A 26,163-nucleotide genomic window follows, 5' to 3' on the forward strand; every position below is an offset into this window, starting at 1 on the left:
AGCCTGAGGCGTGTGAAAATCATAAAGGACTCTCTAGCTTAGCTAGCATACGAGCCTGCATGGCTTGCAAAAATCATAAAGGACTCTCTAGCTTAGCTAGTATACGAGCCTGCAAGGCTTGTGAAAATCATAAAGGACTCTCTAGCTTAGCTAGCATACGAGCCTGCAAGGCTTGCAAAAATCATAAAGGACTCTCTAGCTTGGCTAGTATACGAGCCTGCATGGCTTGTGAAAATCATAAAGGACTCTCTAGCTTGGCTAGTATACGAGCCTGCAAGGCTTGTGAAAATCATAAAGGACTCTCTAGCTTGGCTAGTATATGAGCCTGCATGGCTTGTGAAAATCATAAAGGACTCTCTAGCTTGGCTAGTATACGAGCCTGCAAGGCTTGTGAAAATCATAAAGGACTCTCTAGCTTGGCTAGTATACGAGCCTGCAAGGCTTGTGAAAATCATAAAGGACTCTCTAGCTTAGCTAGCATACGAGCCTGAGGCTTGCAAAAATCATAAAGGACTCTCTAGCTTGGCTAGTATACGAGCCTGAGGCTTGCAAAAATCATAAAGGACTCTCTAGCTTGGCTAGTATACGAGCCTGCAAGGCTTGCAAAAATCATAAAGGACTCTCTAGCTTGGCTAGTATACGAGCCTGAGGCTTGCAAAAATCATAAAGGACTCTCTAGCTTGGCTAGTATACGAGCCTGCATGGCTTGCAAAAATCATAAAGGACTCTCTAGCTTAGCTAGTATACGAGCCTGCAAGGCTTGCAAAAATCATAAAGGACTCTCTAGCTTGGCTAGTATACGAGCCTGCATGGCTTGTGAAAATCATAAAGGACTCTCTAGCTTGGCTAGTATACGAGCCTGCAAGCCTTGTGAAAATCATAAAGGACTCTCTAGCTTGGCTAGTATACGAGCCTGCAAGGCTTGTGAAAATCATAAAGGACTCTCTAGCTTGGCTAGTATACGAGCCTGCATGGCTTGTGAAAATCATAAAGGACTCTCTAGCTTGGCTAGTATACGAGCCTGCAAGGCTTGTGAAAATCATAAAGGACTCTCTAGCTTGGCTAGTATACGAGCCTGCAAGGCTTGTGAAAATCATAAAGGACTCTCTAGCTTGGCTAGTATACGAGCCTGCAAGGCTTGTGAAAATCATAAAGGACTCTCTAGCTTGGCTAGTATACGAGCCTGCAAGGCTTGTGAAAATCATAAAGGACTCTCTAGCTTGGCTAGTATACGAGCCTGCATGGCTTGCAAAAATCATAAAGGACTCTCTAGCTTGGCTAGTATACGAGCCTGCAAGGCTTGCAAAAATCATAAAGGACTCTCTAGCTTGGCTAGTATACGAGCCTGCAAGGCTTGCGAAAATCATAAAGGACTCTCTAGCTTGGCTAGTATACGAGCCTGCATGGCTTGCGAAAATCATAAAGGACTCTCTAGCTTGGCTAGTATACGAGCCTGCAAGGCTTGCGAAAATCATAAAGGACTCTCTAGCTTGGCTAGTATACGAGCCTGCAAGGCTTGTGAAAATCATAAAGGACTCTCTAGCTTGGCTAGTATACGAGCCTGCATGGCTTGTGAAAATCATAAAGGACTCTCTAGCTTGGCTAGTATACGAGCCTGCATGGCTTGTGAAAATCATAAAGGACTCTCTAGCTTGGCTAGTATACGAGCCTGCAAGGCTTGTGAAAATCATAAAGGACTCTCTAGCTTGGCTAGTATACGAGCCTGCACTCTCTAGGCTTGTGAAAATCATAAAGGACTCTCTAGCTTAGCTAGTATACGAGCCTGCAAGGCTTGTGAAAATCATAAAGGACTCTCTAGCTTGGCTAGCATACGAGCCTGAGGCTTGCAAAAATCATAAAGGACTCTCTAGCTTGGCTAGCATACGAGCCTGAGGCTTGCAAAAATCATAAAGGACTCTCTAGCTTGGCTAGTATACGAGCCTGCAAGGCTTGCAAAAATCATAAAGGACTCTCTAGCTTGGCTAGTATACGAGCCTGAGGCTTGCAAAAATCATAAAGGACTCTAGCTTGGCTAGTATACGAGCCTGCATGGCTTGCAAAAATCATAAAGGACTCTCTAGCTTAGCTAGTATACGAGCCTGCAAGGCTTGCAAAAATCATAAAGGACTCTCTAGCTTGGCTAGTATACGAGCCTGCATGGCTTGTGAAAATCATAAAGGACTCTCTAGCTTAGCTGGTATACGAGCCTGCAAGGCTTGTGAAAATCATAAAGGACTCTCTAGCTTAGCTAGTATACGAGCCTGCAAGGCTTGCAAAAATCATAAAGGACTCTCTAGCTTGGCTAGTATACGAGCCTGCAAGGCTTGCAAAAATCATAAAGGACTCTCTAGCTTAGCTAGTATACGAGCCTGCAAGGCTTGCAAAAATCATAAAGGACCTTGGCTAGTATACGAGCCTGCAAGGCTTGTGAAAATCATAAAGGACTCTCTAGCTTAGCTAGTATACGAGCCTGCAAGGCTTGTGAAAATCATAAAGGACTCTCTAGCTTGGCTAGTATACGAGCCTGAGGCTTGCAAAAATCATAAAGGACTCTCTAGCTTGGCTAGTATACGAGCCTGCATGGCTTGCAAAAATCATAAAGGACTCTCTAGCTTAGCTAGTATACGAGCCTGCAAGGCTTGTGAAAATCATAAAGGACTCTCTAGCTTAGCTAGTATACGAGCCTGCAAGGCTTGCAAAAATCATAAAGGACTCTCTAGCTTGGCTAGTATACGAGCCTGCAAGGCTTGCGAAAATCATAAAGGACTCTCTAGCTTGGCTAGTATACGAGCCTGCATGGCTTGTGAAAATCATAAAGGACTCTCTAGCTTGGCTAGTATACGAGCCTGCAAGGCTTGCAAAAATCATAAAGGACTCTCTAGCTTGGCTAGTATACGAGCCTGCAAGGCTTGCAAAAATCATAAAGGACTCTCTAGCTTGGCTAGTATACGAGCCTGCGTGGCTTGCAAAAATCATAAAGGACTCTCTAGCTTAGCTAGTATACGAGCCTGCGTGGCTTGCAAAAATCATAAAGGACTCTCTAGCTTAGCTAGCATACGAGCCCGCATGGCTTGCAAAAATCATAAAGGACTCTCTAGCTTAGCTAGCATACGAGCCCACATGGCTTGCAAAAATCATAAAGGACTCTCTAGCTTGGCTAGTATACGAGCCCACATGGCTTGCAAAAATCATAAAGGACTCTCTAGCTTAGCTAGTATACGAGCCTGCGTGGCTTGCAAAAATCATAAAGGACTCTCTAGCTTAGCTAGTATACGAGCCGGCGTGGCTTGCAAAAATCATAAAGGACTCTCTAGCTTAGCTAGTATACGAGCCGGCGTGGCTTGCAAAAATCATAAAGGACTCTCTAGCTTAGCTAGTATACGAGCCCGCATGGCTTGCAAAAATCATAAAGGACTCTCTAGCTTGGCTAGTATACGAGCCTGCATGGCTTGCAAAAATCATAAAGGACTCTCTAGCTTAGCTAGTATACGAGCCTGCACGGCTTGTGAAAATCATAAAGGACTCTCTAGCTTAGCTAGTATACGAGCCTGCAAGGCTTGTGAAAATCATAAAGGACTCTCTAGCTTAGCTAGTATACGAGCCTGCATGGCTTGTGAAAATCATAAAGGACTCTCTAGCTTGGCTAGTATACGAGCCTGCATGGCTTGTGAAAATCATAAAGGACTCTCTAGCTTAGTATACGAGCCTGCACGGCTTGTATAAATTGTACAAATTACATTGATTCTTCGAAATAACACAGTCAGCATATAATCTCAGAATCCTGGCAATCCAGAGTCTTGAACAGCGATCTTTTCCATGATTTCATGCAAAACATTTAGTGTGTCTTCTGGTCTACTGGAGACACATGGCAGGGCTCGCTGGGTTGGTGGCGGGCTCTCAAGATATGCGAACAGGGAGTCCTTATGACAGTTAAATTTTGTAAACCAAAATCGCACACTGCGTTATACATGTTGTTTAAATCGGCCCATTGTTTTAGGTGGAAAATACTCAGTGTTGCTTTGCTTCAAGGGGAGGGATATAGCCCATCGGTAAAGCACTTGCTTCATACAAGGTCAGTTTGGGATCGATCCACATCGGTGGGCCGATTGGGCTATTTCTCGTTCCAGCCAGTGCACCACAACTGGCATATCAATAGCAGAGTTCGACAAATCCGCTAGCCCGACGCCCGTGGCTAGTGGTTTTTAAGTTCGGGCTAGTGAGAAACACAAAACCACTAGCCCACCCCCTCTCCTTATTGCTTGATCGTGTTTTTTCTTTCTTTTTCTCTCGGCTGAAATTTCGTTTAATAAATTTGATTGTGATGTTTGTCATCGAATAATATCAACAACGCCATCAGTATATAATAATAATCCATTTGAACTAGGTCTTCAAACTGCAGTAACATGCTAACATGTTACATCGTCACAGTTACAGCATGCATTGTTTACTTTTCTCTTTCAAGTTTCTGGCACAGGAAATAAGTCTAATGACATGCGTGTTTTGATTGGTTGGACACGTATAACCCACTACCAAATACACTGAACCATCTATTACCGTGTGTCACACTGTCGTACCCTCATTTAAATTTAATTATTTTGATAGTGGACTCAATTATTTTCCCGGGGGGGGGGGGGGGGGGCAAAAGTGAAAACGGGATAATGACGATGGATCACACTTGACAAAAGACCAAACATACAACACGACAAAACTGAAAGTTACAACATAATATAAGTGTTTTATTTTACTGTTATAGTCGTAAATGTGTAATCTTACAAAAATTGTATAAAAATCCAGTTATAATTGATCAAGAATTTGGGCTAGTGCTTTATCTTGGTGGACTAGTGGTTTTCACAAACCCACTAGCCCTGTGGCTAGTGACTTCAAAATATTTGTCATACTCTGCAATAGTCGTGGTATGTGCTATCCTGTCTGTGGGATGGTGCATATAAAAGATCCCTTGCTGCTAATCGAAAAGAGTAGCCCATGAAGTGACGACAGCAGGTTTCCTCTCTCAATATCTGCGTGGTCCTTAACCATATGTCCGATGCCATATAACCGTAAATAAAATGTGTTGAGTGTGTTGTTAAATAAAACATTTCTTTCTTTCCTTTCTATGCCATGTCTCTCTGAAACTATATTATGTCAAAAATGACCAAATGTTTGACATCCAATAGCCGATGATTAATAAATCAATGTGCTCTAGTGGTGTTGTTAAACAAAACAAACTTTTATAACTTCACCTCAGTTCATTTCTTTGTCTCTTCTTGGGTGTGATCAGAAACTGCATGGGTGTGAACAGGAATGTTTAATGAGGGTGAAAAGGTGTGACATGGAGGTGAACTGGTACACAGACATACCTGGGGTGGAGTGTGGGGTGGGGGGGGGGCATAAAGGGTGAATGGGTGTGTCATGGAGGTGAACTGGTACACAGACATACCTGGGGTGGAATGGGGGGGGGGGCATAAAGGGTGAATGGGTGTGACATGGAGGTGAACTGGTACACAGGCATGGGGGGGGGGGGGGTCATAAAGCATTCATTGAACCACAGCATTATCATGAATATGGAAGTGGACAAAGTTAGTTTGAGTTCAAAGAAAACAAACAACTGATCATGCTTCATAAAGAGGAGTAGCCCAGTGATGAACCGAGTGCTGAGTTAGTTTGCTTATGCAGGGCTAGCTTTGGCACTCCCCAAATTCACCAGCTGCGAATTTTGAAAGCAGTTGGAGAATTTTATTTCCATTTGGCAAAATAATTTTATGTAATAACTGACATTTTTTAGAAAATAACTGTTGATTTCTGCAATTTTTGAAGTTTAATGGATAATTTCGCTAGCCCTGTTATGAATGTCACAATGACGTCACTCTGATGCAATTTTTGCATTTGCATTGGTCAGTTGGTGAGGGGCCTTCACTTGATGCACGGTCGGTCTGGGATCGATCTCCATTAGTGGGCCAATTGAACTATTTCTCATTCCAGCCAGTGCACCACGACTGGTATATCAAAAGCCATGGTATGTGCTATCCTGTCTGTGGGATGATGCATATAAAAGACCCCTTGCTACTAATGGAACAATGTAACAGGTTTCATCTCTAAAACTAAATGTCAAAATTTAGTACCAAACGTTTGACATCCAATAGCTGATGATTAATAAATCAATGTTCTCTAATGGTGTAGTTAAACAAAATAAACTTAACTGTAACCTTTCTTGAAAGAAGAAAGGAAGGAAATGTTTTGTTTAATGACACACTCAACACATTTTATTTACAGTTATATGGTGTCAGACATATGGTTAAGGACCACACAGATTTTCGGAGGAAACCCGCTGTCGCCACTACATGGGCTACTCTTCCGATTAGCAGCAAGGGATCTTTTATTTGCGCTTCCCACAGGCAGGATAGCACAAACCATGGCCTTTGTTGAACCAGTTATGGATCACTGGTCGGTGCAAGTGGTTCACACCTACCCACTGAGCCTTGCGGAGCACTCACTCAGGGTTTGGAGTTGGTATCTGGATTAAAAATCCCATGCCTCGACTGGGATCCGAACCCATTACCTATCAGTGTGTAGACCGATGGTCTACCACGATGCCACCGAGGCCGGTGTAACCTTTCTTGAAGATTTCTCGCCCCAGCCAGTGCACCACGACTGGTATATCAAAGGCCATGGTATGTGCTATCCTGTCTATGGGATGGTATATCAAAGGCCATGGCATGTTCTATCCTGTCTCTGGGATGGTGCATATAAAAAAATCCCTTGCTGCTAATCGAAAAGAGTACATGAAGTGGCAACAGCGTGTTTCCTCCCTCAATATCTGTGTGGTCCTTAACCATATGTCTGACGCCGTATAACCGTAATTAAAATGTGTTGAGTGCATCGTTAAATAAAACATTTCCATCCTTCCTTCCTTCCTTTAATAAAGGGAGGGACTGTTTATTAGCATATTAGACAAATGGGTATGTCATTATAAGCCGTGGAATTTCCTTGCCAGCGAAGTGCATGAACTCTTAGTAACCCTTGTATACTCTTCTACATTCCGATGGTAAATGTGCCAAAAAAGTGTGGGGGGGGGGGGGGGGGGGGGGGAGGAGGGCACACTTTTATATTTACATACTTTTACACTGTTATAAAACAAATATAAAGCAAAATATCTGAAAAGTGGGTGCCCTCCCCACCTTTCGCTTCCTACGCCAGCGTAACATTAGCACTCCGATACTTGTGCTGTAAAAATGTTTGTATTAAAAAATGTTAATTGATTGTATTTTCATGCCAACCCACCCCCTGCCCCGAGGTGTATGGGTTGAAGGATCAAATCCCGTTGATACAATTTTACTAAATAACAGTAATAATCAGATATGTCACCTAAAGAGGGAGATAGGGCTTAAAAACATTAACATTGGTGGGGTTGGGGGGGGGGGGGGGGAGCAGGATATTCATATTTACTTAACTGCAACATTTGACTTTTTTTTTTTTTTTTTATTGGCTGTCAGGCATGGCAATAGTAGTTATTTACTAGCCCAACATTAAATATCACTAGCCATGAGAGCGGGGCTACCATAATCCTGAAGCCCTGTCTGGCATGGCAATAGTAGTTATTTACTAGCCCAACATTAAATATCACTAGCCATTGGAGTGGGGCAACCATAATTTAGAAGCCCTGTGTATTAAACATTTAACTGCAATGTGATCAATTTTCCACTCTCCTAAAACTTTCCAGGTGAGTATGGAGGGGAGTAGAAGTGATCGCTCACCTTTCCTGTAAAGGAATGCATCATACCTACTCGTGTTTTTAAAATTGTTTTTATTATATATATATATATATTTTTTTTTAATCCCAATGCCCGCTTTCCTTTCTCTCTTTTGACTTCTATTTTATTTCTTCCTGATCTGACAACTCCTATCTTTCAACTTCTTTTGCTGACCACCTCCACATCACAGTTCTTGTCACTCCAACTGTGACATGTGCTTGTCTCTTGTGGCTATCCATGAAACACACCTGCCATTCCCCATCAGCTATTTAGCTGTGGGCTTAGTCTGACTAGGGGCGGTGTTTAGCTCAGTCAGTTGAGTGCTCGCTTGAGGTGCTTGTGTCGCAGGATTGAACAACCTCAGTGGATCCATTCAGGTGATTGTTTTTCTCTCATTTCAACCAGTACACCACAACTGGACAAATGCTGTGGTATGTGCTTTCCTGTCTGTGGGAAAGTGCATATAAAAGATCCCATGCTGCATTAAGAAAAATGTAGCGGTTTCCTTTGATGACTATGAGTCAGAATTACCAAATGTTTGACATCCAATACCCGATGATTAATTAATCAATATGCTCCATTGGTGTCGTTAAACAAAACAAACCTTTTTTTGTTTAGTTGGATTACTTGGAGAGTGTTCAGTACCAGTAGTTTTGGTATTGTTAAGAGGCACTTGTAACCACCTACTATATTCCCCTACTACCAGTGGTCATTAGTTAGTGCTGTGGGTCAGACCAGCTTTATTAGTGGCATAGGATAAGGATGCCATGTGTATTACAATGTGAAATGTGAAGGTGTTTATATTATAATTTTAGTTGGCTGAATCCACTGTTTAAAGATGGCTACAAGCGCCCCCTTGAGACCAGCGATATGTTCAACGTGGCACCACAGGACGCGTCGGACATGCTGGGAGATAAGCTAGAAAGGTGAGTTGTCTTTTCTTGTCCCACCTGTATGAAAGTTAAAGTGGTGAATTCCATCGTGATGCATGGGACTTTTGATCAATAATTCCCAAATTGTAGGAGAAGATTTGAATTTTTTTTAAATAACAAATAATAATGTGATCTGTCACATATTAAAGGGGAAGTATTTATCTTTCTAAAAATATAAAACTTTGTAGGAACTTGAGTCGTCTTGCCAAGAAGACATCTAGAATCCTATTACCTGGATTTTGGGACATTCCCAGACCACATCTTTTGACAGATGCACTGAAGTTGTAATCACTCGATCAGCTTGAACTTGAAGGATATGTTTTGTTTGGTTTTTAGCCCTTTCACCAACTTCAGATTGAAACTCTGCATTAAGACCACTTTGAGAGAAATATCTCTCTCACTTTTAATACTGTGTAATGATCTAGTGTGACTGATGACCTATAATAATGTGTGACTGACATTTCATTTATATGCATGATTTGTCAGTGAACTAAATTAGAAAAATTTGTAAAAATGCAACTTTACCTTGAATTTGACCATGTTTGTTTAACGAGGTAAAATTCAGCTTGGGCAACTGCAAGCATTAGTAGGACTATCAGAAACAATGAATTATGTATACAGGAAGGAAGGAAGGAAATGTTTTACTTAATAATGCACTCAACACATTTCTTTTATGGTAATATGGCATCAGTTAAGGACCCCATAGATATTGAGTGAGGAAACCTGCTGTTTCAATTCCTGGGCTACTCTTTTCGATTAGCAGCAAGGGATCTTTTATATGCACTATCGCATATACAGGATAGCACATACCACAGCCTTTGATGTACCAGTCGTGGTGTCCAGGTTAGAGCGAATAATGGCTCACTGACGGGGATTGATCCCAAACTGACCACGCATCAAGCAAGCGCTTTACCGCTGGGTTACGTCTTGCCCCCTGAATATATACAGATGCTGGAATCTCTGAAGAAGAAAGTGTATTTAAGAATTATTTGTTTCTTTTGTGTTCCATTGGGGTATGAACAAAATAAAGCATCCACAAACTGTTTACAATTAAGTCTGTGGATGATTTTTTTCTCCCATACCTTGATGAATATAAAACAATTAACAGACAATCCTTATAATTAAATTTTAAACATACTTACTAATAATAATACTAAAAGTTTGTATTTTATTTTGAATAATAGTTTGGTTCATAAACAAGAGTGCTAAATAAGACAAAGTACTAAATTAATAATATAAAGTGACATATTCAGATATGACCAGTCTGATTAAAATTAGCTCTGTTGGGTCTACCAGTAGATCTAACAGCATTGCGTGAACTCCCATGTCCAGGTGACATTTCATCTATAAATAACAATTTAAATATCGACCATTTACACTTCGCCTTTTATAGCGTTATTTGGGAGTATACAAATTCTAAAAATATCGGGCGAGATTATTTATGCAATAGACAAACTTGTTGGTCTATTTCATCATTGAAAAAACAGAGGGGAAAGTGCGGTAATAAAGTCTGGATTGTATACTAGTTAAAACAGATTTTATGGTTATACCATCATGTTTGTTTTTTTCGTCTTGAAACAAATTGTATATAAAATTTTGTATTGTAATTAATTTCCGGCATACTTCGTAATTCACCCGAATCATTCCATATACCCTCGGCATAATCCCGAATGTTTTCAAATTCTTTTCAAATCACTGGCATGATTTTGCAAGTAAGGTTTTGATGGGTCGAATGAAAGGTCAACTGGACATGAGCTCCAACGGGCTGCTGTTAGATCCACATGTAATTGTGGAACTAATTTTAATTAGATTGCAGATATGACATTCCCTAACGATGTTATTTTTACGTTCATCGTGACAGGAACAAACTCTTATTGCTAGGAGATGTCTTTAAATTGTAATGAATATAGCGGAAATTTAATTATTTAATATTATATAATTTTAGTCAGCTTTAAACATATTTTTTTTTTTTTTACATTTCAGGCAGGTCCCGAACATGCCGGGTGCCCCATTTATTTCATAAAGCCTCCTTATTAAACATATTACAGTGGGATCAAACTTAGAACTACTAGTATCTTTAGCATTTTATTTTTAAAAAATTTAACAGTTTAAAAAAAATATTTAATCCATTTTTAGTTTTTTGATGGGTTTTTTTTTTTTTTTTATATTTTTTATAATACATATTTAACACTTTTTTCTTTTTTTTCTTATTTAATGTTTTTAATGGGGGTTTTTTTTGGACATGTTTAATACTTTAAAAATATATTTAACACTGTTTCAGAGAGTGGATGAAGGAAATAAAAAAGCAGAAGAAAACAGGAAAGAAACCAAGTTTAATGAAGGCTTTGATTAGAATGTTCGGGTTCAAGTACATGTTGCTGGGCATCATAATATTATTTGAGGTAAACAGTTGATATAAACAGTTTGATTATATTTATTGAGATACATATAAATATCTGTGATGATATCATTTTATTATTGCGTGAAGGAACTAAATTCATACAGCCAGTGGATGAATGAATGAACAAGGCATGGGTATTTGATGAAACTGGGTAAGAAAAAAAAGGGTTGAACGAGTTGATTTATAAGACATTTGATCTTGCTAGAAGGAACTAATGTCATACAGTTGGAGGGTTTATGGATGGGCGGGTGGGTTGGTGGGTTTTTGGATGGATGGGTGTGGTTGGGTGGGTTGGTTGGAGGTTGGGTGGGTTTTGGATGGATGGTGGATGGATGTGTTGATGATGGGTGGGTGTAAGATTGAATGGATGGATGACGATGGATGTATGGATGCATTATTGGAAAATTGATGGATGGTTGGGTGGATGGGTGGATGGATGGATGTACGATTAATGGGTGGATGGATTGATGAATGGATGATGGATTGATGGATGTTTGATTAGTGGTTGGATGGATGGGTTTGTTTGGGAGGGTGGGTGGATGGATAAATGTGGATGAGCGAAGGACTGAACAAATGAATGAATGCATAACAACACCTCAGCATGAAAAAAACACCTCACTAACTGGATGTCAAACTAAAAAGGGGTGAAAGAATTAATAAATATTTTATTATGTTTACAGGAAGGAACTAAGGTTGTACAGCCAGTGTTGCTGGGTGGACTGATCCGGTATTTCACGCGGGAGGCAACGATAACGAAAACTGATGCATACATGTACGCACTGGGCGTCAGTCTGTGCGCGGTGGTTCTCGCCATCACTCACCACCCGTACTTCTTCATTGTCACCAGACTCGGCATGCAGATGAGGGTGGCCTGCTGTTCCCTCATGTACAAGAAGGTATCTACTCGTTTATTATAGTCAGGTCAGTCTTCACATACAGATGAGGGTGGCCTGCTGTTCCCTCATGTACAAGAAGGTATCTACTCGTTTATTATAGTCAGGTCAGTCTTCACATACAGATGAGGGTGGCCTGCTGTTCCCTCATATATAAGAAGGTATCTACTCGTTTATTATAGTCAGGTCAGTCTTTACATGCAGATGAGGGTGGCCTGCTGTTCTCTCATGTACAAGAAGGTATCTACTCGTTTATTATAGTCAGGTCAGTCTTCACATACAGATGAGGGTGGCCTGCTATTCCCTCATGTATAAGAAGGTATCTACCTGTTTATTATAGTCAGGTCAGTCTTCACATACAGATGAGGGTGGCCTGCTGTTCTCTCATGTACAAGAAGGTATCTACCTGTTTATTATAGTCAGGTCAGTCTTCACAGACAGATGAGGGTGGCCTGCTGTTCTCTCATGTACAAGAAGGTATTAAACATATACTCTGGTCCAACCGGAGGGGACTACATAGGTTTCATCTCCGTTCTTCTGTCTGTCTGCCTGTCCATCTGTTTGTCTGTCCCACATATAGTTTTCCTGATGTAGTTTTCATAATGTCTCAAGATACTGAGCTGAAATTTTGTGTATAGTTTTATCATGGTCTGTTACAGATCAAGTTTGACTTCATGGCTATTTACCCATTTTTCACAGAGTTATGGCCCTTGAACTTAGGTGATATGAAAAAAAAAAAATCCTGATTTTTTTTTTTTTACAAAAGCCTGGAGATATTGAGATGAACTTTAGCATTAAATTTGGCTTTATCATGTACTGTTACAGATCAAGTTTGACTTTCATGGCAATTTACCTCGGCCCCGGTTAGTGAAATTTTGTTCTGGGCTGGTGGAAATTATCAACTATACTATTGCTATACAGTAATACATAGGGCACGCCAAAGCTTCCGTGAGGATTAATGACTTCCTCAAACATTTGTCATTGATGTGTATACTATAAACATTGAAATTATGTAAAACAAATTGTTGTGTCGTGTCTCTTTTCTAATGGTTAAATAAGTTTAATTGACTAATTGGTGCAAATAAACCACTGATAAACATTTTTCATCGAGTGGCCATTTTACTTGTGATTGTTTTGTATTATTTTACAATAATTTCTCTTTCAGTCTTTACGACTAAGCAACAAGGCTCTAGGGGAGACAACTACGGGTCAGATTGTCAACTTGATGTCCAACGACGTGAACCGGTTTGATCAAGTAAGTGTGTTAAGACAAATTTAAAATTGTCTGTTTTTTAAATTTGATGCTTCTCTTGATGCATTTTCTTATAATGTTGAGTTGGGGATGGGGGTGGATCAACTCGGTTGGTAGGGTTTCATCTGAGGTCCTTTAACCATAGGGGCCGTCCATAATTTTCAACATTTTCACGAGCGTACAAACCGTACACACGGGGGGTGGGGGGTGGGTGGGGGGGCAGCGTTCACTTTTTTTGAAAATAAAAAATGTCGATCAACTTTTTTCATTTGGGGATGTACACTTTTAGGGGTAGAGGGGTGGTGGTCAAAAGTGTACGGTTTGTACGCTCGTAAAAATGTTGAAAATTATGGACGGCCCTTTAGTGGACTCATTCTATGATTGAGGGTTTTTTCCTGTCTCAACCAGTGCCCATAACTGGTATGTCAAAGGCTTTGGTATGTGCTATTCTGTCTGGGAAAGTGCATTTAAAAACATCATTTGATAATGGAAAGACGTAGCGAGTTTCCTTTGAAGACTTGTCGTAGTAGTTTAATAGTGTAATGTTTTTTATGTGTTTTTAAACCCAGCTCGTAGATAGATGTAATTTCCGTACATTCCTCTCGGATGCCTAGACAACTCTAAAGATGAATATAACATGATCGCCATGTTCCACAGTTATAAACTACATGCATGTCTCACTGTAATCAATGTGCTGGGGTGTTATTATTTCCCTACCAGTTCAACCACAAGGTTTTATCTTCATCCTTCTGTCTGTAAGTCTGTCCGTTTGTCCGTCTATCCATCCGTCTGTCCCACATGTAGTTTTCTGGATGTTTTTTTTTTTTACTATGCCTCAAGCTATTGAGCTGAAATTTTGTGTGTAGCTTTTTCATATACTTTTACAAATCAAGTTTGACTTTCATGATGAACTACCCATTTTTGACAGTTATGGTCCCTGAGCGGGACGTAGCCCAGTGGAAATGTGTTCGCTTGATGTGCAGTTGGCCTGGGATCGATCCCCGTCCGTGGGCCCATTGGGCTATTTCTCGCTCCTGCCAGTGCACCACGACTGGTATATCAAAGGCTGTGGTATGTGCTATCCTGTCTGTGGGATGGTGCATATAAAAGATCCCTTGCTGCTAATAAAAAAAGAGTAGCCCATGAAGTGGCAACAGCAGGTTTACTTTCTCAATATATGTGTGGTCCTCAACCATATGTCTGACGCCATATAACCGTAAATAAAATGTGTTGAGTATATCGTTAGATAAAACATTTTCTTTCCTTTCCTTTAAAAATATGAGATATGAAAAAATTCCCAATGCCTCAAGCTGCAATTTTGTGTATAGCTTCATCTTGTTCTGTTACAGATCAAGTTTGACTTTCATGACGATTTACCCATTTTTCAGAGTTATGATCCTTGAGATACAGGGGAAAACATTCCAAATTAAAAAAAAGATTTTTTAGCAATGCCTCGAGATATTGAGCTGAACTTTTGTGCATAGCTTTATCATGTTCTGTTACATATCAAGCTTGACTTTCATGGTAATTTACCCATTTTTAACAGAGTTATGACCCTTGAACTTAGGAGATATGAAAATTTGTTGGGCCCGGTAGGTATAGTGGAGCAACAGAAACCAACAAATTTTAAGATAGTCCAACCCGCAGTTCAACATAGGTTGAGATATATCAAAATGTTCGTCTTCTGGTCAGGACTCTGGAAACCAGTGTTGACATTGTGGCAGATTAGTGCAAGCTGAGAAATTTGGGGTCGAAAACATGCACTTTGGGGTGAAAAATATGAAAAAATAAAAATACAAAATTCCAAAGCAATTGCATACGACTGGTTTGATTATTACTTTTTGAGGCCTAAATGACTTTTACCAAATGCAGGGCTCGAACTTAAGAATTTGTCTCCCATGGCAATTTTTAAATAAATTGCTGTGGGTAAAACTGCCCACTGACGGCAGTTTTGAGCCTGCCTATGGCTATGTTTTTTTTAAAGGTTATTTTGCTATATGTAGACATATTTCAAATGTGAAAATATTAAATATTAACATATTATGTACACCAGGTGTATACATTTTTGCCATTGTCAAGGAGTTTTACCGACAGCACAAAAGTGCCATCGGTGATGATCTCTGCCTACAGCAATTTATATCTCAACGACGGCAATTGCCGTCAGTGCCGTCGTTAAGTGTGAGCTGTGAAATGCAGCGTAACCATAATCAACTATTAGCAGTACTCTCAAAATGCTTGGGCAGGACATAGCCCAGTGGTAAAGTGTCCACTTGATACACAGTCAGTCTGGGATCGATCCCCATTGGTGAACCCAATGGGCTATTTCTCGTTCCAGCCAGTGCACCACGACTGGTATATCAAAGGTCGTGGTATGAGCTATCCTGTCTGTGGGATGGTGCATATAAAAGATCCCTTGCTACTAATGGAAAAATATAGTGGGTTTCCTCTCTAAGACTATATGTCGAAAATTACCAAATGTTTGACATCCAATAGCTGATGGTTAATAAATCAGTGTGCTCTAGTCGTGTCATTAAACAAAACAAAACAAAACTTCTCAGAATGCTTGTTTAAACATTAATGTTTTATTTCTGTGTGTTTTTTTCCAGGCTGTAATATTTCTCCACTTTATGTGGGTCGGTCCGCTCCAGGCTCTGGCCGTCCTGATAATCCTGTGGCATGAACTCGGTCCCACGGTGCTCGCCGGGTTCGCAGTTCTACTCCTGCTTATTCCTGTGCAGGGATGGATGGGAAAACTGTTCTCAAAACTTAGGTAAAATATGAAAAAGTTAAAACGCTAAATTCCAAAGCAATTGCATACGTTTAATTATTACTTTTTGAGGCCTAAATGACTTATCAAATGCATGGCTCGAACTTAAGAATTTGTCTCCCATGGAAAAATTGTTCTCAAAACTCAGGTGAACTAATTTTCCTTTTCTGGTTTTTTTTTTTTAATGTGTGCTGGTTTTGTGTTAAATATTTTAGCTCTGAAAATGGGTGCCCATGACATGTTGAAAGATTTTTGAAATTTGATTGGCTTTTGAGATTTTTGGACCAGTTCATTTTGTGTCGGGGGTGCTTATGGCTGCAACTGCAGAAAGTTGGTGGTGGGTTTTAGTTTGGTCAATTTTATTTTTAAAATTTCAGTTAGCAATAGCACCTACTATTTAACATGTTAGAATTGTGTAGCAATCTCTGAAATTTGCATACCAAATTGTAATATGATACTAAACAAAGTGTTCTGTGAGTAATTAACCAATGTGCTCTAGTGGTAGTTTTTATACAAAACAAACTTTTTTCTTTTTAGATACCTACTAGTAAAGAAAGGAATGTTTTATTTAACGACGCACTCAACACATTTTATTTACGGTTATATGGCGTCAGACATATGGTTAAGGACCACACAGAGTTTGAGAGGAAACCCGCTGTCGCCACTTCATGGGCTACTCTTCCGATTAGCAGCAAGGGATCTTTTAGTTGCACTTCCCACAGGCAGGATAACACAAACCATGGCCTTTGTTGAACCAGTTATGGATCACTGGTCGGTGCAAGTGGTTTACACCTACCCATTGAGCCTTGCGGAGCACTCACTCAGGGTTTGGAGTCGGTATCTGGATTACGAAAAATCCCATGCCTCGACTGGGATCCGAACCCAGTACCTACCAGCCTGTAGACCGATGGCCTACCACGACGCCACCGAGGCCGGTATACCTACTAGTAATAACAACTGATTGATCAATGTGCTAACTACTACTAAACACATTCCTTTGATCATTCTAGGGGCAGGATGTAGCCCAGTGGTAAAGCACTCGCTTGATGTGCGGTCGGTTTGGGATTGATCCCCATTGGTAGGCCCATTGGTCTATTTCTCGTTCTAGCTAGTGCAACATAACTGGTATATCAAAGGCCATGGTATGTGCTATCCTGTCTGTGGGATGGTGCATATAAAATATTCCTTGCTACTAATGGAAAAATATAGCAGGTTTCCTCTAAGACTGTATGTCGAAAATTACCAAATGTTTGACATCCAATAGCCGATGATTAATAAATCAATGTGCTCTAGTGGTGTCATTAAAGAAAGCAAACTTCTTCTAATTGTGTGGGTTTTTGTTTTTGTATCTTCAGACAGAAGACGGCTGTTTTTACGGATGATAGAGTGCGCATTATGAACGAGATTATCTCAGCAATTCGGGTCATTAAAATGTACTGCTGGGAGAAACCATTTGGAGAATTGGTCAGAAAAGTGCGAAGGTAAGAAGCCATTTCTGTTGGGTTTTTTTTACACTACCATCATTTTGTTACATGTACATGCAGTGTTATTTTATTTCATATTCACTTATTAGTATGACATGGATTTACAAGAGTTTTATTTTACTAGATTTACAAGAAATTCTATCATTTTATTATATATCTATAGTATACTATCACTTTACAGGATTTATATGAGTCAATGTAATTTAAGTTGGGGCATAAGAAAAATTTGAAAATGGAAATTGGATATTAATGTTTTTTAAATGTCATTTAAAATAACACAAGAAGATATCAGCAGTTTGCATTTTTTTTTTTAAATCTTTATTACACCCATCATCTTATTTTAAATGAAATGTTTGAACTATATTAGTATTTTGTTTGCGGGGGGGGGGGGGGGGGGGGGGTTAACAAAATTCTAAGTAAAGTAAAAAGTCACTTCTTGTTTCATGATATGTCAAGTTATTACATTATTATAACGTAGTACTACTTATTAGAAATGTATGCAATACTATTTTTATTTCATTTCCACAATGGGTACATATTATATATTTAACACCCCATTTTACTGTTACTTATAAGTTTCAATTGCATTTCATTTTTAAATATTTATTCCCTTAAAAAGCCAAATTTATTTCATTTTCATTTTATTTTGTGCTTTTATCCAGTTACGGTTCAAGCACACTCCTCTGGGCATACTTTAGGTATCTGAGCTATATGTTAAGAATACAGAATAGTGTTTGGTGAAAAAAGAAGCTTAACAGTGTTGTAACCTTGCCACTAAGTTGCACACTTGCTGTGAGTTGTATCCAGTACTGGGATACGAACCCAGTACCTACCAGCATCAGAGCTGAAAATATAATCCCTGTTTCCTCCAAATTGCTGGACACTAACAGCTAGTATATATTTTAAGTATGTCAGTATCTACAAATCTCAAAGTTGCAGTAACAGCCCGTTTAAGTGTATCAATTGTGTTTGAATATCGAAATCCTTGAATATATACAATGTCTTTGTCAATTCTTTTGTAGAATTGTTTTTTCAAACTCGGGGAAATTAATTTCAATAAGTGAAAAGTTCTTAACTGTTACAACATCATGTTTCAAATATGTCGGTGTTGTGCCCAATGACTGGTATAGGAAAGGCCATGGTATGTACTGTCCTGCCTTTTCAAGAGTACATTTAACCGATTTTTTTCGTGGCTGATTAGAAAGTAATCTATTTGGCAGTAAAAATTAGCGAATGTTTGACACCCAATAGCCGATGATTAATAATCAATGTGCTCTAGTGGTGACGTTAAACAAAAACAAAGTATTTGGCAGTAAAAGATATTTTTATTTATCTAATTTATCAGACCAGGTGTAGCAATTACTAGTTTTATATCTTATAGCTCTGCTAATTAAATGTGATTAAATTAACATTCTTTTCCTTTTTAAAAAAATATTTAATATTACTCACAGCTTAAATCTAAAGTTAACCACACAGCTTGTAACACCTATAAAGTTAGTTTTATTAATTCATGCCTTCAATCATTGAAAATTTGAGAACCATTTTGAAATTGTTTTTAAAAGCTTAACTAACTTGATAATTATAAAGACATAAAGCTTAATACAAATGACAAAATATAGATGGTTTATGGTATTTTTTTCATGTAAGTTAACCACACAGCTTGTAACACCTGTAAAGTTTTTTTTTTAATTCATGCCTTCAATCATTGAAATTTTGAGAAGCATTTTGACAGGGTTTTTTAAAGCTTAACTGACTTGATAATTGTAAGAACATAAAACTTAATACAAATGACAAAATATAGATGGTTTATGGTATTTTTTTCATGTAAGTTAACCACACAGCTTGTAACACCTATAAGGTATTTTTTTAAACTTCATGCCTTCAATCATTGAAATTTTGAGAAGCATTTAAAAAATGTTTTTAAAAGCTTCCAGTATAACTGACAATAATTATAAGGACATTACAAATGACAAAATATAGATAATTTACAGTATTTGTCCATGTATTCTGCTGTTTTAAAATAATAATAAAAAATAAAATAAATGGTGCACATGATATATTATGTTAGGTTTTGTGGATGTGTAAGTTAAAGGCATATTGTCATAGACCACTGACCTATTTAATGGTCGAACAAGGTATTACCTGAACAAAAATAATTTGATTTGTCCCTAAATGTACTTTATTAAACCATCTTCATAACCACCATACTCCATTTATTAATGAGATTTTGTAAAAATAATTGAATTATGGCAATGGTCCATAATTCAAAACTAAAATTTCCGAGAGGGTTGACATGGATTTCATTCCATCATGGTTCAGTTAAGGTGATGCGATAGCTAGATTTGGTTTCCAACAATTAATGTAATTTTTATTTATTATCCATTTTTAGAGAAATAAGGTCCTTAAATCCGTGACAGTATGCCTTTAATATCAAAGTGTTGCATACAACTAGAACACACATTGGGACATAACACTCCAACATCCTTACAACCTTACCAGAATGTTAATCAAATGACTTTGATGATATAAATCAAAATCGATTATGGGCAATTATATTATAAATAGGATATTGAACCTGCTATCATTTCATATCATGTTTATGTCCCACCAGAAATAATCTTCATTGTCACTCTCTAAAATTTGTTTCAGTTAAAAATTATTTCACTCGGGACATAAATATGATACAAAATGGAAGCTTTTTAATATTTTATAACTATGTAGTCCTAATAGTTATACTAATAATACTACATAGCTTTTAATGTGTTATAACTGAATTATAATAAATTTACATTGTTCTATTGTTTGCAAGGACTGTTCTAAAATTGATTACATGGAGGAAACACCATTTATTATTTTATGCCAAATGAATCTTCCTTTTTTTTCGGTTCTTGCTTGGTTTAAGTGAGATTTAATTTTATGACTCCAATATGAAAACATTGCCCCCCCCCCCCCCCCTCCATGTGATCAATTCATGAACAGCCCTTTGGATAATTCTCATGCACGTGTGTTTGCCATGTTTCTTGAATTCAGTAGTATTTTAATAATGCATTTTGTTTTTGTGCACCATTCTTCTTTTTTTTAGAGACATAAGCACATCCAGAAATGATCATTTTGAGATGGGGGGGGGGGAGGGATGGAGGTGGAGGAAGCACTGTGGGTCTGGGACACTCTATCAGTATCTCCTTCCCTAACTATCCATATAAATGTAGTTTGGCATTTTCTATATAAAATAAATAAAAAAAAAATTTTTTAAATCCTCCACACCAAATACCTTTAAATTATTTATGTATTTCCTGCAATTCCACCCCACCCCCACCCCACATATTCCATTCCAGATACCTTTAAATTATTCATGTATTTCCTTCCTGCCCATCCCCACCCCCCATCCTCCACCCCCAATTCTGAGATATGATCTTTTGGAATCTGCAATAAATAAAAATATTAAAAAATATGTTATCCTTTGTTTCTTGTTGCAAATTGTTTTAGTTTCTTTTAGACTAATTTTAATAAAATCACTAACAAACAAAAAACAAAAAAAATGCATGTGACTAACATTTTGCGAAATCTCTAGTTAGATATCTCTTAGTTTTAGACATTTTTTAGTTGCTTTTGCCTTCTGGCTTTTTGCATTTTCTTTGCTATTCTGATTAAAATATCATCATAGTTAATTAAAAACAAAACAATACCTTAAATCAGTTTATTTATGAAACATCTATCAAAGACATTTAAGTTTTTTGCCAATACCAATGTCATCATAGTTAATTTTAAAAACCCAACAATCTTAAATCAGTTTACTTACGGAACATCTATCAAAAACGTTTAAGTTTAAGTTTTGTGCTAATACCAGCTGAAAATAGCAATAATTATCATCACCTTTCTGTCTCATTTCAACTTATTTTCGTGCTTATATCCAATTAAGGTTCAAGCATGCTGTTCTGGGCTAACACGTCAGCTATCGGGGGCTTTCTGTCCAGGACAGTGGGTTACTTGTTAGTTGGTTAGTTGTTAGCGAGAGAGAAGAGGGTGTAGTGGCCTTACACCTACCCATTGAGCCCATAAGAACTCGCTCTGGGTGGGAGACGGTACCAGGCTACGAACCCTGTACCTACCAGCCTGTAATCCGATGGCTTAACCACTGCACCACTGAGGCTGGTTTTCTGTCTCAGGTAATTAATCTGCATTTTGTACATGTCCTTAAAACAAAAAACATATTTTTCACATTTTCTTATTAACGTAACTCATGGTTCAAGTCCATCCCATCCTTCTACAAAAATATTTTTTGTAAATAATTTCAATTTGGTTTGACGTAAAAAGAAAAGTAAAAGTGTTTTAGAAATAACAAAAAAATACTATTTTTATATCCAATTTAAAAGCATTCGGCTCAGAAATAAATAACTGGTAGTAAATTCCATAGTATGAAAAAAGGCATTCCCTCTGCGACAGACTATAATTACATAATAAATATTAATCATGATAGGCATTTGTGATCATTTAATTTCATTTCAGTTTATTTTCTTATCCAGTGTATATCCAATTAAGGTTCAAGCATGCTGTTCTGGAAACAAACCTCAGCTATCTGGGCTGTCTGTTCAGGACAGTGAGATAGTTGTTAGTTGGTTAGTGGTTAGTGAGAGAGAAGAGGGTGTAGTGGTCTTACACCTACCCACTGAGTCGTTGAAACTTGCTCTGGGATAGAGCCAGAATCGGGCTGCGAACCTTGTCCGATGGCTTAACCACGACAACACCAAGGCTGGTTGTTTTGTGATCGTTTACAGAAGGTTACTCTTGAGTCTTAATTACATTAAGTTATCCGTAATAATCTTGAGGTAAATAATTTCTTAGAAGTTGAACTTGTTACAAAATGCACCTTGTACAATAATCATTTATTTATTAAGCGTACTTAGCTGTACATGCATCTCCTATATACATATGTATGTATTAGATTTTTACGGCCAAGTGTATGATTTTTTAAACGTAGAATTCAGTATTCTATAATGCTGATATTGTATTATAATTACAAACTTTTCACTCTTATACAATTTACTCTATTTTGATTGGACAACATCACTAAAAAAAACCTCCTGCAATAAACCTTAAGAAAATGATATCATTATGTCAAGATAAAATGGGATGTCATTACATAAAACAAGTCATGGAAAGGATGTTATAAACTGATTTATTTGTATTTTTAACAAAATAAGTTGTATTTTTTGTGATTATAAGAATTGATTGTAATTTGTAGTGAATTTATCGATGTATAACAGTCACACAAATTTAGTATAAAATCGATGTTATATATAATAAATTAAAATAAAAAAAGACAAACAATTTTTACATATTAAGTGATGGTTGGCAGTACCAATGTTTTTGTCCAATCATTGCCAATTACTATTGTGTGGGTTTTTCATGTTACGTACCTAATTTTTTTATGGTAGACTGTGAGTTGTTTATTTTACTGTTCATTAATTAACATAAGTAATGTAATTGCTATGTTCATTCATTCATTTCAACTTATTTTTGTGCTTATATCCAATTAGGGTTCAAGCACGCTGTCTTAGGCACACACCTCAGCTATCTGGGCTGTCTGTCCAGGACAGTGGGTTAATTGTTAGTTGTTAGTGGTTAGTGAGAAAGAAGAGGGTGTAGTGGCCTTACACCTACCCATTGAGTCATTCAAACTCACTCTGTGTTGGAGCCGGTACCAGGCTTCGAATCCTGTACCTACCAACCTCATATCCGATTTCTTAACCACTGCGCCACTGAGGCTGGTTGCTATGTTCAATGCCAGTGTTTTCGTAGGATGATATAGCTTATGATCGTGTGTATGTCTAATTACGGTTCAAGGATGCTCTTCTGAAGTTGTCCACATAACTTATAGTCCTCATATACAAATGCTTTTTGTAAATAATTTTGGTTCAGTTTGAATAAGAAGAAAAGTGAAAGTGTTTTGGAAATAATACAAAAAACTACCATTTCTGTGTGTAAGGAAAAGAAATATTTGGTTCATAAATAAATAAAACTGTAATACAAACCATAGTAAGAAAACGATGCTAACAGCATTATGGCTGCCATTTTGTTTTATGGACTGGTATAGTCTTATAATAAGATAACTCTTGATTATTTTCTTGTTGTTCCCTCTGTAGTGAAATTAATCAAACAGAGTTATCTCGTATCAAGAATATCAGTCCATAAAACCAAAATGGCGGCCACAACGCTGTAAGCGTCATTTTCTTACTATGATATGTATTACAGTTTTATTTATTTCTGAACTGAATATTTTTTTAATACCATTTTTTGTTATTTCCAAAACACTTTTACTTTTCCTCTTATGTCAGACCAAACCAAAATTATTTACAAAAAATATTTCTATACGAGGATGGGACGAACTATATAGTACATGTAATTGTACTGATGTACATACAAGTTAATAATGATATCATCACTGTTTCAGTCATTCATGGTGCTTGAGTTGTAGGATCGAAACTTCTTGGTGGAAACACTTTATTTTTTCCCCCATCTGAACCATTACCCCCATGACTGGTTTATCAGAGGCTGTGGTATGTGTTGTTTTGTCTGTGGGAAAGTATTTATATAAAAAATCTTTGCTGGTAATGGAAAAAATGCAGCAGGTTTCCTCTTAAGACTGTATGTCAGAATTATCAAATGTTTGACATCCAATGCAAATGCCGATGGTGTGTAATTAAACAAAACAAACATTAACCCTTTAATATCCTTCTGCCCAATGTGAATTATATAACGATACAGTGAAAGTCCTCTAAATTGGACCCCCTCGGGACCAAGTAAACTGTCCGATTTTAAGAGGTATCCGGTTTAGAGATGTTATTTTCTGTACTGATTTTAAGAAAAGGACCGTGAATAATGTCCGGTTTTGGAAGAATTCCGGTTTACAGAGGGTCAAGTATTTAGGATATAGTGATTATAACTGTGATGATCATTATCATGGTAATTATGGTTGTGGTGGTGATCTTGATCATAATGGTAATCTCGATTATGATGTGATTTTAATTATAATGGTGTGATCTTGATTATGATGGTGACAATATTTACAGTGATCATGATTATAATGGTGATCTTGATTATGATGGTGGTCGTGATTTTTATGGTGATGTTGATTATGATGTGATCTTGAATATGATGGTGATTTTAATTATAATGGTGATCATGATTTGTTTTGGGTGATCTTGATTATGATGGTGATCATAATTTGTTTTGGGTGATCTTGAATATGATGGTGATTTTAATTATAATGTTGATCTTGATTATGATGGTTTTCATGATTTGTTTTGGGTGATCTTGATTATGATGGTAATCATAATTTTTATGGCGATGTTGATTGTGATGTGATCTTGATTACGATGTGATGGTCATCTTAGTTATGATGGTAATCATGCTTTTTATGGTGATTTTGTTTATGGTGTGATCTTGATTATAGTGTGATCTTGATTATAGTGTGATCTTGATTATGATAGTGATCTTAATTAAAGTGTGATCTTGATTGTGATGTGATCTTGATTATAGTGTGATCTTGATTATGATGGTGATCTTGATTATGATGGTGATCTTGATTATAACATTGATCTTGATTATAACATTGATCTTGATTATAACATTGATCTTGATTATGATGTGATAGTGATTATGATGGTGATCTTGATTATGATATGATAGTGATTATGATGGTGATTGTGATTATGTCAAGCCTATGGGCATCAAGTCAAATATTTTTTTTGAAACCTGACTTCTGATTGTGTAACCAGGACTGATGATATTGTCAGTTTATCGACAGCATGGTTTTGTAGGATAAGAGGACAAAACCTAATCAGACTGACCCTGTTCAGATCCTGAAACGGTTGTACATATGCAGATATGAAGAACTCCGGCAAAGTTGACAGAATATCTAGTGTGTTGTCAGCATTTTTTTTTTAGCTGTGTGTGTTTAAAACTGCACAGTTTTTGTTTCAATTGTAAACTGCACGAAATGGGTCACATGACACAGCTTTGTCCGTATCGCTTAACCTTTGCACAAAGATCTGGGGCCAATTATTGCCATGTTCTTTACAACTAATTAATTGTTAATGCATTGTTAAGTGATATTTAACAAGAACTGATTTCATATGAAATGTAATAGCCAACATATTGGTCAACCTCTGCAATAATGAAAACGTCCACGGCAAACAAACAAAAATCGGTGAAAAAAAAAAATCGAATAATAGTCCACAGCAGAAAAAGTGTCGTGGAGAATGAAAAACTACATAGCATTGCCGATTGCCGTGGGCAATTGCAGGGGTTGTTGTTGATATTGTTTTGTGCTTATGTATGTATGTATGTGTATCTTTAATGCATTGTAAAGTTTGTCATTTAACACAAACCAGTTTCATATGAAATGTAATGGCCCATGTATTGCTGATATTGACCAGTACTTATACGTTTATTTACTATTAAAAATCAAAATAAATATAATAAATAAATAAATATATAATTTCTTTACTATTAATAGAGCTGGGCAGTATTGAAATTTCAGGTTCGGTATTGGTATTTTGGGGATGATTTACCTCAGTTTCGGTATGGTATTCAATATTAATATGATACCAATACCAATATCAAGCGGTATTTTTGGTATACTCAGCTTTAAATGAATATGTATTAAGTCTCACACACTAATTTC

General features: G+C 37.5%; 1 protein-coding gene across 4 annotated transcripts in view; it reads left to right on the forward strand.

Annotated features, from left to right (window-relative positions):
* The window catches only part of LOC121372089 (ATP-binding cassette sub-family C member 4-like), a 106,633-nt gene that overhangs the window by 12,082 nt on the left and 68,388 nt on the right, over window positions 1–26,163 (forward strand). For 3 of the 4 annotated variants that reach the window (XR_005957885.1, XR_005957884.1, XM_041498357.1), the window contains exons 2-7: window positions 8,564–8,674; window positions 10,962–11,082; window positions 11,762–11,977; window positions 13,140–13,229; window positions 15,833–15,996; window positions 17,349–17,474. Coding sequence is in view for 1 of the 4 variants with exons in the window: in XM_041498357.1 (XP_041354291.1) it covers window positions 8,564–8,674; window positions 10,962–11,082; window positions 11,762–11,977; window positions 13,140–13,229; window positions 15,833–15,996; window positions 17,349–17,474 (828 nt within the window). In the remaining 3 variants the exon portion in view is untranslated. Of the gene's footprint in view, window positions 1–8,563; window positions 8,675–10,961; window positions 11,083–11,761; window positions 11,978–12,030; window positions 12,057–13,139; window positions 13,230–15,832; window positions 15,997–17,348; window positions 17,475–26,163 lie in introns of those variants that run through there. The other variant, XR_005957886.1, reaches the window with a different exon arrangement.

This window comes from Gigantopelta aegis, chromosome 1 (genome assembly GCF_016097555.1).
Source record: "Gigantopelta aegis isolate Gae_Host chromosome 1, Gae_host_genome, whole genome shotgun sequence".
NCBI lineage: Eukaryota > Metazoa > Mollusca > Gastropoda > Neomphalida > Peltospiridae > Gigantopelta > Gigantopelta aegis.